This window comes from Polypterus senegalus, chromosome 11, assembly GCF_016835505.1.
Source record: "Polypterus senegalus isolate Bchr_013 chromosome 11, ASM1683550v1, whole genome shotgun sequence".
In the NCBI taxonomy this organism is placed as follows: Eukaryota; Metazoa; Chordata; class Cladistia; order Polypteriformes; family Polypteridae; genus Polypterus; species Polypterus senegalus.
In genome coordinates, this window is record NC_053164.1 from 9,295,650 (window position 1) to 9,313,321 (window position 17,672).

The 17,672-nt window shown below is 43.5% G+C and overlaps 1 protein-coding gene across 1 annotated transcript in view; it reads left to right on the top strand.

The window, feature by feature from the left end:
• The window catches only part of gng8 (guanine nucleotide binding protein (G protein), gamma 8), a 34,182-nt gene extending 16,969 nt beyond the window's left edge, over window positions 1–17,213 (top strand). Inside the window, exons 2-3 of the mRNA XM_039768038.1 lie at window positions 8,059–8,181; window positions 15,564–17,213. Coding sequence (XP_039623972.1) covers window positions 8,098–8,181; window positions 15,564–15,692 — 213 coding nt within the window. The 5' untranslated portion in view covers window positions 8,059–8,097 and the 3' untranslated portion in view covers window positions 15,693–17,213. The remainder of the gene's footprint in view (window positions 1–8,058; window positions 8,182–15,563) is intronic.
• Window positions 17,214–17,672: the final 459 nt, after the last annotated feature.

Genomic DNA, 17,672 nt, shown 5'->3' on the forward strand with positions numbered 1-17,672 from the left:
TGCTTTGCTTTTCAGAGCGCAGAATAAGATAAGAGAAAAAGCAACTAATTGAACAAATTCAGTTTGCAGCGAATTGAACAAAAAAAAATAAATAAAATGCGCAGACACAAAGGGGTCCCCAGGAGTTTGAGGACCACTGACTCCCGGGGACCACGGACATGTCTGGTTCTGCCTTGGAGTCAACTCTCCTGGGACACCAGGCACCCTTGTCTCGGCTTGCTCTCCGTGGAGGACCAGCTGTTTACCTGCTGAGCTCCTGTAAATAAAATAAAAGCCTTAGGGAGAACAAAAGGCAAATAACAAGAGTTGGAGATCAATGATGAAGTGCACACCGCTGAGGAGGAGGAGGAGGAGGAGGAGGAGACTCTTAATCCTTCCATTAGACTGTACAGCCATCAACCCCCAGGACTTGAACCACTCACAGCAGACGTGGACAACATTGACTATCTCGTTACAATGGCACCTGCCACGGTGTGGGCGGCAAGTGAACAGTCATTTCTTGAAGGTGATGTGCTAGAAGAAGGAAAAATGGGCAAACGTAAGAAATAAATTAGAAGTTTATCTGAATGAATATAATACACTCAGCAACAGCCGGCAATGGTTTACGAGAGGAAGATCCTGCTACCCAATCTTTTAGGTTTTTTTTTAACTATGGGGCTTTGACCCTGCTCACTTCGCTTGCCAACCCCCAGGTTTGTGTTTTCAGAAATACAATTTAAAGAGATTGTTTATGTCATGGGAATTGTTACATATGCATTATGCTCACTTTTACTTTAACTCTTCAGTAAAAACAATATTTGGAATGAACTTTTCTGATATAATTCATGATCCACACCTGGTGGCATGGATCGTGGACTATCTTACAGACAGACCTCAGTATGTGCATCTCGAGAACTGCAGGTCTCACATTGTGTCAGCAGCACAGGAGCGCCGCAGGGGACTGGACTTTCTCTGGTCCTGTTCAGCCAACATACATCGGACTTCCAATACGAGTCCTGCCACGTGCAAAAGTTCACTGACGACACTGCTATGGTGGGCTGCATCAGGAGTGGGCAGTAGGAGGAGTATAGGAACCTAATCAAGGACTTTGTTAAATGGTGAGACTCAAACCACCTACAACTGAACACCAGCAAAGCCAAGGAGCTGGTGTTGGATTTTAGGAGAACCAGGCACCTCATGGACCCCGTAATCATCAGAGGTGACTGTGCAGAGGGTGCAGACCTATAAATACCTGGGAGTGCAGCTGGATGATAAATTGGACTGGACTGCCAATACTGATGATCTGTGTAAAAGAGGACAGAGCCGACTATACTTCATTAGAAGGCTGGCGTCCTTAAACATCTGCAATAAGATACTGCAGATGTTCTACCAGACGGTTGTGACAAGCGCCCTCTTCTACGCAGTGGTGTGCTGGGGAGGCAGCATAAAGAAGAAGGACATCTCACGCTTGGACAAACTAGTGAGGAAGGCAGGCTCTATTGTAGACACGGAGCTGGACAGTTTGACATCCGTGGCAGAGCGACGGGCGCTGAGCAGACTCCTGTCAATCATGGAGAATCAACTGCATCCACTAAACAGGATCATCTCCAGACAGAGGAGCAGCTTCAGAGACAGACTACTGTCACCGTCCTGCTCCACTGACAGACTGAGGAGACCCCACACTATGCGACTCTTTAATTCCATGGGGGTGGGGGGGGTAAACATTAACCCTACAGAAGATTAGATAGATAGATAGATAGATAGATAGATAGATAGATAGATAGATAGATAGATAGATAGATAGATAGATAGATAGATAGATAGATAGATAGATAGATAGATAGATAGATAGATAGATAGATAGATAGATAGATAGATAGATAGATAGAATTAAAGGCACTATATAATAGATAGATAGATAGATAGATTGATAGATAGATAGAATTAAAGGCACTATATAATAGATAGATAGATAGATAGATAGATAGATAGATAGATAGATAGATAGAATTAAAGGCACTATATAATAGATAGATAGATAGATAGATAGATAGATAGATAGATAGATAGATAGATAGATAGATAGATAGAATTAAAGGCACTATATAATAGATAGATAGATAGATAGATAGATAGATAGATAGATAGATAGATAGATAGATAGATAGATAGATATGAAAGGCACTATATAATAGATAGATAGATAGATAGATAGATAGATAGATAGATAGATAGATAGATAGATAGATAGATAGATAGAATTAAAGGCACTATATAATAGATAGATAGATAGATAGATAGATAGATAGATAGATAGATAGATAGATAGATAGATAGATAGATAGATAGCTAGCTCTTGGACTACCTTGATATGATGATGGTAATAGTACTGCTGTCCCTACTTTGAATTTGTCTGAACTATTGATATTTGAATTTTGAATGTGATCAATGAGACCTTGCATATGTTCAGTTCTAAGTTTTTCTTGATTTGATTTAATAAAGAAGAGACGATTAGCTTAGACTTTTATAGATATGCATTAATAATGTAACAAAATCGTTTGAGGACCGTGTTCTTGTTTGAAAATGATTGTCAGTACAGTGTGAATTGCCAAGATCACCGTCTCATGGGACTTGCTTCCAAAGGATGTCAGTATGACGTGACTTGACGGTGTCGCGGGACGTGAAAGTGTCTCTCTGTCTCTCTTCTAATCCGTCTCTCTTCAAAAGATCATGTCTCATCGCAAGTTTTTTTTTTTAATATAATAGATAGATAAGTGGGTGACTGCAGTAGATGACAAAAACAAAGCATACGACAGAATGTTCTTAGACTTTCAAAAAGCCTTTGACTCAGTCGTCCCACACCAAAGATGATTTCTGAAACGAGAAGCTGCAGGCAATCAGAGGTGGCCTACAAACTTCTGGATCTCTAGTTGGTTAACGGGCAGGAGACAAAGAGTACAGAGAAGAGGAGAAGGAATTGAGCATGCTCCCCAACCTGAAACTCAACCTAATCCCCCTGGGTTAGGATTCCCTCATGGACACAACAAGGTATGCTGTCACCTGCAGTTCTTTGGGGCAGCCTTGTTGAGTTCTGTGCGGCCTGCCAAGGGGGAGCAGACAGGATTTACAATCCCTGCTTTTTGGGGACTTCTGTTTGTCCCAGAAGTGCTTCCAGCAGCTTTAACGTGAAAGGAGTTGCTCCGCCTCACCCAGGCAAGTCGGGTGGAAGATGGACAACATTTGCTTGGGAAGAGTGGAGGAGAAGAGGGACAGAGAGGAGGAAGAAGAATTATTTGGTTGCTTTGTGCAACAATATAAAGAAGCCTTTGTTGAGGTATTGGTGTTCATTAAACCGTCTATTGTGTCATCTTTGGATTGTTGTTATGTCCCCTTGTAGTCACACTGCAACATCTGTCAATGAATTTCAGCAGGTTTCCACCCTTCTAGCTGACAAAATCTCATTGTGGTGAGTTGTTCCACAGTGGAGTATCCATGTCCATTTGACCTTGGCATCAACTAGACCAAGAGTTCCCAAAGTGGTATATATCGACCCCATTGGGGTCGATTTGAACTTCCTAGGGGTCGATAGTTTCAATAAAAAAATTATTGGGGTCGACGACAGTAAAAATAGACCCCCTTACTGCTGCTATTTGTTTGTTACTTCAAAATATCAATAGGGTGGTCCAGATCTAATTATGCAATTTTCATTACGCCATAACTCATTAAGTTTATCACATAGAAAATCACCCAAAAAATCCCAGACCTTCGAGAAGTGTGCGAACTGACGACATGAAGAATCGTCTGCGTGCCGAAATGGAATCTTCCCTGCATAAATCGAAGTCATCCAGACAATCTTGAGTTGCATAATTAGATCAGGACCACCCTGTATGATTCCAATAGGTGCCTAATTAAGAAGTAAAATGATTCAAAAAAACACTTTTTTGATAAAAACACATTACATACCAAACTTGTGAAAAAAGGTAAAATGTGTCATTAAAAGAGTCACACGTAAGAATGCATGAAAATACAAACATGTTGTGGTCCCCGGCCGGGCCCAGGAGGACGTGAGGAGGGCTTGTGCCTCCTCCAGACTGCGAGGGGGCATCCGTCCTGGTTCTGTTGGGAGCCACGGGTCGAGGGCATGGAAGCCCTACCCTGTAGGGGCCCGTGGTCACCGCCAGGCGGCGCCCGATGCCAGTTTATCCCGTACGGTCCTTGGCTGGGGCTGGAGCCCGGCCAGGACGCTTTGGAGGACCAGAGGAGGGCGAGTGCCTCCTCCAGACCGAGTGGGGGCGTCCGTCCTGGTTATGCAGGGGGCCTCGGGTACAGGGCTTGGAAGCCCACCCCTGTAGGGACCCGTGGCCACCGCCAGTCGGCGCCCCAGTGCCTAATTGTCCCGGGAGCCCGGCACTTCCGCCACACCAGGAAGTGCCGGGGGGAAGACGACCGGGGTGCGCAGCCGGTACTTCCGGCACACAGGGGTGTGGCCACCGTTAAGTGCCGGGAAGCAGCTGGAGCCCATCTGGCTCCCCATAAAAGGGGCCGCCTCCCTCCAGTCAGCGGTGGACGTTGGGAGGCAGTGTTGGAGAAGCTTGAGAGAGGACAGGAGGCGGCCAGGAGAAAAGAGGCACAGGACTGTGTGGCCTGGACTTGGGGAAATCGGTGCAAGAAGGCACTGGGGGTGCACGTGAGCAATTTGTAAATAGTGTACATAATAAATGATGTGTGGTGACAACATGATGTCCGTCTGTCTGTGCCAGGGCCAGCGTTCACAATGTCTGTGCATTGTCTTATCGAACGTATCAAAGTAAGTGCGGACATGAAAAACCGTTGCATGTCCGCACTTGCTCGCGGTGGGATGAGATGACGGATATTCGATATTAGCAGAATTTATCAGTCTTGTACGGTCATGCTTTTATTATAAAACACTATAAATTGGTTCGTGTGATGTAACATGTACTGATTTGTGAATATAATTATTTATTGAGGAGCGGTACTACGAAAAAGAAAATCAGAGGACACAGTTTATTTATTCGAGTTTGAACAAAAATACATACTTTATTGGTTTTTTTTTTATCATAGGGGCTGTCGAAATTGTTTGTTAATAAAAGTTTTTATTTCTTCAGATAATAATATGACTGAACCAACAAAGAAATGCAGACAGTACAGCTTGGACTATTTGTACTTATTTTGAATTTACATATTTATTTCATAAATGTCAAAAACTCATATTTTTTTGCTTTAATTTTCGTTAGTGCATGTTTCGATATTAAATGTTGCACAAGATAATGCCATATTCCGTAGTCCTTTTATCTTTTTCAATCATTAATTTCCAAGTGATTAAAATGAAAAGGTTGATATCTAGTAGAATATTTAATATCAAGGACTGTACAAATTTATTAATTTGATTAAGTAAAGTAAATGACTAGGGGGTCGACTGTTTTAAAAGTTTTGGTTAAAGGGTCTGCGGCCGGAAAAAGTTTGGGAACTCTTGAACTAGACCAATGGCAGAGTGCAGCAATATGCATGTTCAGACTACCCATAAGCCATTGCAAATGTGATGAATCATGTCAGCGTCTATCAATGGGGCTACCACATAATTTTCAAATTGCCTTTATTTCTTTTTTTGAGTTACCCTCTGTAAATCAAGCAAAGGACCCCTCATAACGGGTTGCGGCACCTTTGGTTAACCCCTTATATTATAGATGATTGAATAAAAAAAATCAAGAGAATCAGCAAATTTATCTCCTTCACACCGTAGTCTTATTCAGAATGTCCCAAAATGGCATCAGAGCTGGTTTTCAAGGTGGAGACCTGGAATGGGCGGGTCTTTTGCAATGTGGAAGTGATGTCAGAAACAAAGCAACCACCAATCATCCATTCTGCAAGGGAGGAGGAAGAGGAATAGCATTAGGCAACAGTGCCACCCTCTGGTCTGGAGTGTAATTATCAGTAGATGAGCCCTGAGGTTGTGTGGTGATACTTCGTATTTTCTCCATGAACTTTTTGTCCATCACGTCATTTTCAACACTCGACTGGATGTTACTTTTGAAGAATTAAGTGGATTGGACTGGTAAGCTTTGTTGGGCTGAACGGCCTGTTCTGGTCCAGATGGTGCTAAACCACTGGTCTCAAACTCCTGGCTGCAGGTTTTCATTCTAATCAGTGCCCAGTTTTCATTGCTAATTAACTCCTTTTCCCTTTATTTTAATAGCCCTGTTTTTAAGGATGCAGGCCTCTGAATTGATTCGTTTCTTCTTTAAATGGCAGCCAAACAGAAAAGAGACGTGGAACGAGTCAACAGATGACCACCTAAACTGGAACGTCAAACTCCAGCCAATTTCACTCCAACCAGTTTCATAATGAGATTAGACAGGAGTCTCTGTGGACTGTGATGTTTGCTGATGACACTGTGATCGGTAGTGAGAGTAGGGAGCAGGATGAGGAGACCCTGGAGAGGAGGAGATCTGCTCTGGAGAGGAGAGGAATGATGGTCAGTAGGACCACCAAGACAGAATACATGTGTGTGAATGAGAGGGAGGTCAGTGGAATGGTGAGGATGAGGGAGTGGAGTTGATGAAGGTGGAGGAGTTTAAATACTTGGAATTAACAGTACAGAGTAATGGGGAGTGAGGAAGAGAAGTGAAGAAGAGAGTGCAGGCAGGATGGAGTGGGTGGAAAAGAGTGTGAGGAGTGATTTGTGACAGACGGGTATCAGCAAGAGTGAAAGGGAAGGTCTACAGGACGGTAGTGAGACCAGCTGTGTTATATGGGCTGGAGACGGTGGCACAGGAGACAGAGCTGGAGGTGGCAGAGTTAAAGATGTTAAGATTGGCATTGGGTGTGACGAGGATGGACAGGATTAGAAATGAGGACATTAGAGGGTCAGCTCAGGTTGGACGTTTGGGAGACAAAGTCAGAGAGGCGAGATTGTGTTGGTTTGGACATGTGCAGAGGAGAGATGCTGGTTATATTGGGAGAAGGATGTTAAGGAAAGAGCTGCCAGGGAAGAGGAGAAGAGGAAGGCCTAAGAGGAGGTTTATGGATGTGATGAGAGAGGACATGCAGGTGATATGTGTAACAGAACAAGATGACGAGGACAGAAAGATATTGAAGAGGAGGAGAGGAACAAAGTCAACGGGGACCCCTAACGGGAGCAGCCGAAAGAAGAAGAAGAAGAAGAATATTGAGTATCATGACTTGTTGTTGCTCTCATTCCGCTACAGCAGACTGCTGATTTTCTTTTTTTTTTGACGGCCACCGTCAAGATGTTTTGGTGACCTGAGCGGACCAACGTGACTGAGACCTTCACCTTTCTTTATTTTCAGGTTAGCTGGTCTTGTTGTCTGTCTCATTATTGTTTGGCTGCTCATTAAGGAAAAAAGAAACAACTGAGGAGGTAAAAACGAAGGCAAAACAAGTTAATCAGCAGCAGAAATGGCTCACCAATTAAGAAGATGGCGAGAATGAAAACTTGCAGCCACTGCTGCCCACCAGGACCGGAGTTGGACACCCCTGCTCTAAACTTTTGTTAATGTTTTCACATTGATTGAAGGTTCAGTTCGTGGTCCAGAGCCAAAAATGAATGTCTGTTTTTGGGAGCCTTCTTGTCTGGAGGAGTCTCTGCAGAGGTGTCGTCTCCATTCTAGTTCACACCTTTTGTTTCAGATGATGAAGTACGGGGCTCACCAAACAGTTCCATTCATTCTGGTGTTAGATGGAGGTGTGCAGTTGAATTTGCACATCCCTGTGAAATCTGCTGTCTTCACAGGCCTTGGGTGCCACTAAATGCCAAGCAGAATGGGCAATGCCCACTTAGTCTTGCAACAGACAGACAGAGAGAGAACCTGAGAAGTTGGGCACTTTGAAAAGCAAAGGGTGGATGCACCAAAGAGCAAAAGTCTCTAAGAGCTCCTTAAAGCCCATGTTTCAAAACGCAGAATCGTTTCATCATTTCACCTTCACTTTACAGGCCACCGCTCAAGTGCTGGATTCTGTTCATTTAAAACACTGAGATTCTGTGCTGATAAATGGACTGAGATCAGTTTGAACCTTCTCATCTCCTCCCTTTCATTCCAGGGTCCTGCCGAGCGGCAGCCAAGAGAAGCACATTAAGAGATGTCCAACAACATGGCAAAGATTGCAGAGGCCCGTAAGACGGTGGAGCAGCTCAAACTCGAGGTTAACATCGACCGGATGAAGGTCAGCTTGGCATTTGATACACACGTTTAGCTGTACCCCTTAACAGGGTGGGCTCAGGGGTTTCTCCTGAAAACATCACCCGATTTTAAAGGCGGACGAGCTAGCTGTGCCTCAAGTGGTCCCTTTTTCTGTGCTCGCCATGAGCTTTACATCTTCTGCTGGGCCAAATTCCAAATTCTGTTTTAGAGTAAGCAGACATAAAGGGGGGCACTGCACTGTCAAGCTGTTTTGTCGTTATAATGCATTTCTTCTTTGTTGTGTCAATACAGGGATTTCTCTTTCTGCTCCTTTTCATTATATTTGAAACATAACCTTTCAGAAAAGGTTTTTATTTTACAATTTGTTTCAGTTATTCACACATTCATACAGCCAAAGGCTTCACAAGTCTTTTCTTTATGCCTGAGTACCCTTCACTTTGTTACTCATATCTGTTTGCTCCTACTGTACTCTAAAGTTAATAAAGTATCTATCTATCTATCTATCTATCTATCTATCTATTATATAGTGCCTTTCCTATCTATCTATCTATCTATCTATCTATTATATAGTGCCTTTCCTATCTATCTATCTATCTATCTATCTATTATATAGTGCCTTTCACTCTATCTATCTATCTATCTATCTATCTATCTATCTATCTATCTAAAGTGTCTTTCACAATTTATAATCAGTGGCCTCAGGGTGTGAAAGGCAAGTGGAGCATTTCCCTCATCCCCCAGCAGATGGCGCTTTTAAGTAGTAAACTCGCCTCAATCATTGTGTCATGCAATAATAATAATAATAATCATCTATACTAATAAAAGGCAAAGCCCTCACTGATTCACTCACTCGTCACTAATTCTCCAACTTCCCGTGTAGGTAGAAGGCTGAAATTTGTCAGGCTCATTCCTTACAGCTTCCTTACAAAAGTTAAGCAGGTTTCATTTCGAAATTCTACGTGTAACGGTCATAACTGGAACCTATTTTTCTCCATATACTGTAACAGACGTTAGCTCGATGGCCGTGGGGGGCGGAGCTGCGTGTGACATCATCACGCCTCCCACGTAATCACGTGAACTGACTGTGACCGCAGTACGTAGAAAAGAAGGAAGAGCTCCCAAAGAGCGCTGGAGAAAAACGCATACAAGCTTATTCATAAGTGCAGCTACTGCGGGAAACAAAGCACGGTGTAAACCGTAAGTTTAAATTAAGTTTATGGACACGCTCCCGCTGCCGTTTGTCATGCCTTTATTCGTGAAATACAAGTTTAATGAGAAGACACGAGGTATAAACGAGACTTTGGATCACTTTGTAATGGAGTTAAAATTGCTGTAGCGAGAAACTTTTAAGTGCCGGGTCTTAGCTAACATTAAATAAAGCCGTGGACATCGCAGCATCACACAAGAGAGCAGCTGACGTGAATTGACTGAACGCAGTACGAGTGATCACTTCGATGAATCAAACCTGTTGAAAAAACGCATTACACAATTGACAAGGTAGGAAAAGAATACGCTCCGAGCTGATCTCCACAGCTAACGCGGTCTTGCAGAAGTAACTTCGTCACACTGCCACCAAATACTCACAGAAACATCCACAAGTTAATACACACGCTGTCTCTAGAGTTTCTCCACACTCAATGTATTCCTCACATCCCCGTTACACCCTCTGATCTCCCATTTCAATTCAGATGCCTCCAATTTCCAGTAAGGCTCTGTTGCGCGATGACAAGTAATAAGTCTCAGGGACAGACCCTACAAAAGGTTGCCATTGATTTCAGGCAAGATTGCTTTTCACATAGCCAACTATACGTTGCATTCTCAAGAGTGAGCTCACGCAGCTTCGTCATTTTACAACCAGAGTGCTGAACTGACAACGTGATATATAAAGAGAACTATAATAATCGTAATAAACGAACAATAAAACAGCGGAGAACCCGTGGATTAAATAAAAAGGCAGCTTCCTTGGCAATGCAAGATGTCGTTCGTTTATAAAACAGCGGAGAAGCTGTGTAAAGGCTGCTTCACAAAAAACCAGCGAAGCGCCACACTCTGAATGTATTCCTCGCATCCCCTTTATACCCTCTGATCTCCCATTTCAATTCAAATGCCTCAAATTTCCAGTTAGGCTCTGCTTTGCGATGACAATTAATAAGTCTCAGGGACACACCCTACAAAAGGTTGCCATTGATTTGATGCAAGATTGCTTTTCTCCTAAACAACTATACGTTGCATTCTCAAAAGTAATCTCAGCGCACAGCTTGGTCATATTACAACCGGACTGGTGAACTGACAACGTGGCATACAAAGAGATCCTTAACAGAGAGTTATTGGTATATTTTCCCTCAGTTTAAAAAGGTTTTATTTTCTTCTTAATAAGAATTTAAAAGCAAATCTTCGTCGCTGTGAAGCACGGGAATTTTGCTATATACAGTATATATATATATATATATATGTAGATATGTATGTATATATTGTCGAGTGTGCCAGGGGCCACGACCTGGCTGGGGCGCCTTGGAGGACCGGAAGTGGGTGGGTGCCCATCTGGGATCACGTGGGGGCCGCCTTCCTGGTTGCTTTGGGGGCCACGGGTTCAGGGCGTGAAAGCCCCACCCTGCAGGTGCCCGTGGTCACGGCCAGGAGGCGCCCCAATGCCTTGGGGACCCTGGACCTCAGCACCTCCGCCACACCAGTTAGTGCTGGGGAAGAGAAGCAGGGACACACGGAGAGACACGGGAGAACATGCAAACTCCACACAGGCAGGACTGGGACTTGAATCCTGGTCTCCTTACTGCAAAGCATACCACTGAGCCACAATGAACATATTATAAAAATGTGAATAAACTCAATTTTGTCATCATAGTCAATTTTTTGCTGTTTTCCATGATATGCATATTTCAGTTTCTCTTAAATTAATTAAATGACAACTTCTTTGTCCCTTGTGCCACTGGCCAGTTTCCAGGTTGGTTCTTCATTACCATAAGTCACTTCACTTAATTATGCACAATAGGGTTTAGCCATTGAAAAAAGTTATTTAATTTATTAATATTGAATTGTATTTTTTTTTGGGGGATTTTCAGTAGTTGATGTTCTGATAACTTTTAATACTGTTCTTTGGTGATAGTTACTGACACTGTGTGCCACCCACCCCACCTCACACCAGTCTATTGGAAGTCAGAAGCAACACTGTCTGCACTCACTTTACCCAACTTGGTGGGCACCTGCTGAGGCTAATGGATTTAAACAGAGGAGCAGGTCTCACTGCTCTGTGCTGCTCTTTAAGTGTTTCCTCTTCTACCTCCTTTTTCTCTTTCTCTCAGGCTCCACCCCTTCTGTCAATGTATTTCTTAGGCTCCACCCCTCTGACACAATCACTCTCTCTTTCTCTCTCTGTCTGTCTATCTTTCTCCCTCTCTCCTCCCCTTTCCCAGGATTCGACCCTACTGTCAGTCTCTCTCTCTCTCTTTCTGTTTTTTTCTGTCATTCTCCCTTCTAACAGCACCTCTCACATTCTCTCTCTCTCTCTGCCTCTCTCTCCCTTGCCCCATCACTATTACAAGTGTCTGGCTTCACCCGTTCTGAGGCAGTCTCTCTCTCTTCCTGGCTCCATCCCTTCTGACAGTGTCTTTTCCTCTAAGTCTCTCTCTCGTCCTCTCCCAGACTCCTCCTCATCTCTGTCTCTTGCCCCTTCTCTGCTAACAGTGTCTTTCTTCCAGGCTCCGTCCCTTATGAAACAGTCCTTTTCCCAGACTTGGCTGCTACTGGCTTGTCTTTCTCTGACTCATTATTTCTAACTTTCTTCCCTCTTTCAGGCTCCACCTCTTCTGACAGCATCTCTCTCTCTCTCTCTCTCTCCCTCTCTCTCTTTCTCTCCCTGTTCCTTGCTCCACTCCTGCTGTTAGTGTTTTTCTCTCTTGCTCCACCCCTTCTAACATAGTCCCTCTCTCAAGCCACACCCCTTCTGAGAGTGTCTCCCTCTCTCCCTACCATCCATCCATCCATCCATTATCCAACCTGCTATATCCTAACTACAGGGTCACGGGGGTCTGCTGGAGCCAATCCCAGCCAGCACAGGGCACAAGGCAGGAAACAAACTCTGGGCAGGGTGCCAGCCCACCACAGGGCATGCGCACACACACACATACACACCAAGCACACACCAGGGACAACTTTAGAATTGCCAATCACCTAACCTGCATGTCTTTGGACTGTGGGAGAAAACCCACGCAGACATGGGGAGAACATACAAACTCCACACAGGAAGGACCCGGGAAGCAAACCCAGGTCTAACTGCGAGATAGCAGTGCTACCCACTGCGCCACCGTGCAGCCCCCTCTCTCCCTCCCCCAGGTCCATATGCCATCACCAGAATTTTTAATTCTGCAAACATCACTAACCACAGCACAGAGAAGGAGATGAAATGTGCTCAGTGGATGTGTTGATTGAAATTTTTCCAAAGCTTGTTGGAGGTTGGACCACAAAAACCATAAAATGATGGTTTGGGACCCTGCTGGGGAATACCTGTTTAATTTGAGATATTCTGTACCTTTACAAAGTTATTAAGAGTAAGTTCACTGTTAGTTGGTGACATAGATAGATAGATAGATAGATAGATACAGGAAGCCTCCAGTTGTCCACTGCAGACCTCCTTCCAGTCGAGGAGGACTACATAGATAGATAGATAGATAGATAGATAGATAGATAGATAGATAGATAGATAGAGTTCTGCAAAGGTATGAAAGGCACAATGTAAGATTTTACTCTGCAGTTTTTTCTCTATATAGCATAGCTGTTGAAATTCATAGATAGATAGATAGATAGATAGATAGATAGATAGATAGATAGATAGATATGAAAGGCAGTCTACTTGTTAAATTCTTTAGCCTCACTAGTTCTTTAACATCAAACATTGCGGAGGCTGCTTTGTCTCGTCGCAACCCGCGGACAGACGATAGAAAGAGGTCAATGTCAGGGAAAAATTCGGCCACGTCCACCCCCTTTTTTCCGGCGGTATTCACCAAAAACTCTTTAACACTTTGAGCGCTGTAACCCCCCCTGGCTTTTAACTCTGGGGCGCTGAGGCAGCAGACCCATCGGAGATATTACCGTCGTCATGCTCTTCCCCGACACTCCCCGCATTTGAGACGTTATCGGCCGTCTCCGCGAAGACGGGAAAATCCTCCTGACAAGGACCATAGGCGGGATCCTCTCCAACGACCCCCGAGCCCTGACTTAAAACAATTTTCTTTCGTGCCCGATCTTCTCTTTCTCCTTGCCTTTTCTGAGCAGGACGTTTAAATTCACTTTTTTCCTCTGTCTCGTTGCTGCCTCCCTCGTCCATATCAATGTTTCCCCACACACTTTCTGCTGCAGTCGCTGTTTGATCTACCGTTTCACTACCGCCTTCATTCGGCTCATCTCTGGGAGGCACTTGATTCTCCTGCCCTTCAGCTCTAGTAGCATTTTTATTCTTATCACCTTGCGCCTCTGCGCCATCAGCCACAATTTCGTGATCTTCCACTTTCTGCCCCTCTATTTCTGTGTTTGTACGGCCAGTTTTCTTGCTCCCTTGCTGTCTCTCAGGACACTGTTTAATTAAATGAGCTTCACTCCCGCAGCCAAAACATTTCATTTCGTTAGAAGTGACGAAAATCACATAATCGAAACCGTCCACTCTAAACTTCATTGCCACATTTAATTCGTCATCCATTCTATTTAAAACCATAAAAACTTGTCTCTAAATGACAAGACATGTTTTAAATCTGGCGATTTACACCCTAAAGGAATGTGCCGAATTTTCGATACCAGACGCCCATGCCGCTCCAACTCTTTCGCTATAGTTTCATTTTTGAGAAAGGCGGCGCATTTGAAATTGTTACTCTACGGGACGGACGGCTAAAGGGGAAACCTGTACAAAGGAGCCATTAATAACCACCCCCTTCTCAACTACTGTGGGACTAAATCCACAGAGCTCAAAACCACGATATTCCCGCTCATTCGTGAAGCTGACTTAATATTGTCACATCCGACCACTTCGCCTACCGCCAAAACCCCGCCTCTAAAGGAACAAACTCCTCTGAAATAAGTTTAATCCCATGGCGGCGGCTCAGACGTTCAAGATTGCAGCCATTGCGGCTGCCGTGGCCTAAGCCACTCAGTATAAAAACAAGTGTAGCTGTTTCACCAAAGAAAAGATAGAAATAAGAAACTAGAAAATTAGAAGAAAAAAGAATCACCACACTCACCTCAGCGTCCACCACCAGTTCCACTCGCTCACACTCGAGACAACCACCCAGCATGCACAGCGACAGCAAGAACAGGAAGGAGATAGATAGATAGATAGATAGATAGATATGAAAGGCACTATATAATAGATAGATAGATAGATAGATAGATAGATAGATAGATAGATAGATAGATAGATATGAAAGGCACTATATAATAGATAGATAGATAGATAGATAGATAGATAGATAGATAGATAGATAGATAGATAGATAGATATGAAAGGCACTATATATATAGATAGATAGATAGATAGATAGATAGATAGATAGATATGAAAGGCACTATATAATAGATAGATAGATAGATAGATAGATAGATAGATAGATAGATAGATACTTTATTAATCCCAAGGGGAAATTCACATAATCCAGCAGCATTATACTGATACAAAAAAACAATATTAAATTAAAGAAAAATAAAAATGCATGTAAAAAACGGTTCACTGACAAAAGCGCGATGTACACATTATGTGCTAGGTTATAACTGCTATAACTGCTGATGGCATGCCGCGAATAAATAACTCAGTCGAGGGTTGGCATAATGCGTCGTATACAAAGCGGAATTACCAGCAGTCAGGCAGCCAGCAAGTCTAAATACGCTCGACTATCAAGACGTCTTGCTGCAATTCTTCCTACATTTGCAGGGCGTGATCTTAAGCGCTATCTGCGTGTCGTGCTGATGACATGCCACGTCTCATAATATTGACTTCTAAAATAAAGATTATTATATATGGTTTAAACTAGTAATTCATATTTAATGAAACTTTCACTATTTTGTCTGCGCTCATATGTCTATCGCGCAATTGTCGGGTCACATAAAAAACAGACAATAACTTTGACATGATGCATTGGTCCCGAGAACACTGACAAACACGGTTATTGCATGGAGTGTAGTCGTCTCCCCAATCCCTCCAGAGTCCTGGAAAATCAGTCCCCATAAGACACTCACAATGCCCACATATATGGAAGCTGGAAATGTCCATTTTCATTGTGGCATAGAATCGGAATTTCAAGGTTGAAGCCTCCGCCACAGGAACAGGATGAGAACTTCCATAAAGTTGAAAAGCCAGAAACAGACAGACACTAAGACTTACACTGAACGCCATCTAATCTCTTTCAGGTATCCAAGGCTGCGGCCGATCTTCTGGCTTTCTGTGAGGCCCATGCCAAAGAAGATCCACTGGTGACACCTGTGCCATCTTCTGAAAATCCATTTCGGGAGAAGAAGTTATTTTGTACCCTTCTTTAGGGAGCTAGAAGTGGACCCCCATGACCAGAGTGGTGGTATATTTTTACATGTATTTGAGGATGGACTTTTTCAATGTGAAGTAATCAGTGAAAAAAAAGAAAAACATAATTCTGTATTGGTGATAAAAAAAAAAAAACTTGTAATAGAGCCAAGAGAACACTTGGTGGCGCCACTCTCTAGCTAGACTAGAATGTGAGCCTGGGTGGGGATGAGCCACATTGTGATGGTCACTTCTGTTCTTTCCTTCCTTCCGTGGCTCGTCTCAGTAAGAGTTTCTACAATGCAATGCCATTTTCCATGAAGAGAGGGCAGCTCAGCCAACAGACTAGAAAGAGAAGACTACAACAGAGTAGTTTGTCATACAGGCAGATTTTTAATTATTAACCAAAAAACGTTTCTCCCCTCTTGTGTACCACATCCCTAAAAGGCACATCATTGACTTACCAATATAGAAATAAATGTCACTTTGCTTTATTCTCACCACGTCTGAGTTGATAGGATGGCAACAAGACTAACGTGACATTCTCAGGCTCGTTGAGCCAAATTCAGGGTGAGGGGAGGAGCCTGTATTGGTACATGGGGTCAAAGGGGGGAGTTAGGGTAGGAAATCAAAGGGTCTACCCACATTCACACCTGAAATGGAGATCTTTAGGATGTGTGACCAGGAGGAAAACCCAAGCAGACATGAAGAGACCGTGGAAGCACCTGTGACGAGCTGAGAAGTTCTACGATTGTGTCATGTTATGGGCTTTGATCATTTTGCGAATCAAGTGGTACGATCTTCTACTAGTTGTCTAATTCAAGGATTCTACTTCTGTCACTATTGGTTCCATTTTCCTAATTTTTGACGTCCTTAAATGTGCCTGCGATGGTCAAGATTTTTAGTACCCCATCGTGAATCCGCATTCTGTTTTTCTAGAGGCGTGGTCTCTGAGGTCGTGTCCTGTTGGTAATTGGCGCGATGGGTGAAAAGGTTCCCTGCTTTATCCGATCTGCAGAAATTCCAAAAAGATTTTCAAAGACCTTTTGCTCTTTTCCCATCTTGCTAGTGTTCCTCGGTGTTGCTTACACTTTCAGACCTCGATTTCTGCCCCACGTTGTGGGTTTCGTTGCTATTTTTTGACCTCTCTGGATTGACCCTTTTTCTGTCCATTCGTCATTTCCCTCGTATACGGAGTACAGACGACTCCACTTAAGTGCACGTCGGTTTAGTGCGGGCTACGCTTAGCTGCATGTGACTTGCATGGTCCCTATTTGTATAAAGTCAAGTAAACGGGCAATAACTTCAGGATAAGTGCACAATCCAATTAAGCGCACGTACATTACTTATCCCATTGCTATTCTCTCCAGCCATATTCACTCCAGTTAACTGCACGGTCTCTTCACATCCACTAGTTAAACAACGATATCGATTGACATGCTCAAATGATGTCATCAGCATGCAATGATACAATACAATAAAATGTATTTTTGTATAGCCCAAAATCACACAAGGAGTGCCACAATGGGCTTTAACAGGCCCTGCCTATTGACAGCCCCCCAGCCTTGACTCTCTAAGAAGACCAAAAAAAAACCCTTGTAGGGCAAAAATGGAAGAAACCTCGGGAAAGGTAGTTCAAAAAGAGACCCCTTTCAAGGTAGGTTGGGCGTGCGGTGGGTGCCAAAAAGATACAATACAGTAAAACACACAGAACAGAACAAATCCTCAATACAGTATAAAAATAAAAATTTAACAAGTACAGAGTAGAATTTAACAGTGGATGATATCCCATAATATGATTTGGATTTGTTTAGAGTCCTGGAGACCTCATCCATCAAGCTGCCTCTCCCATTTGGCCATTCCACAGCTGAAATAGCGCTAATCAGATGAAAGGACCCCTCTTTCCCAAGATTCCTGTGATCCTCCATCAGAGATGACTTTACCTTAGGCAGGCAGAACAACTTGGCAGGTGGGCAGTGCCACCAAGTGCCACATTTGAG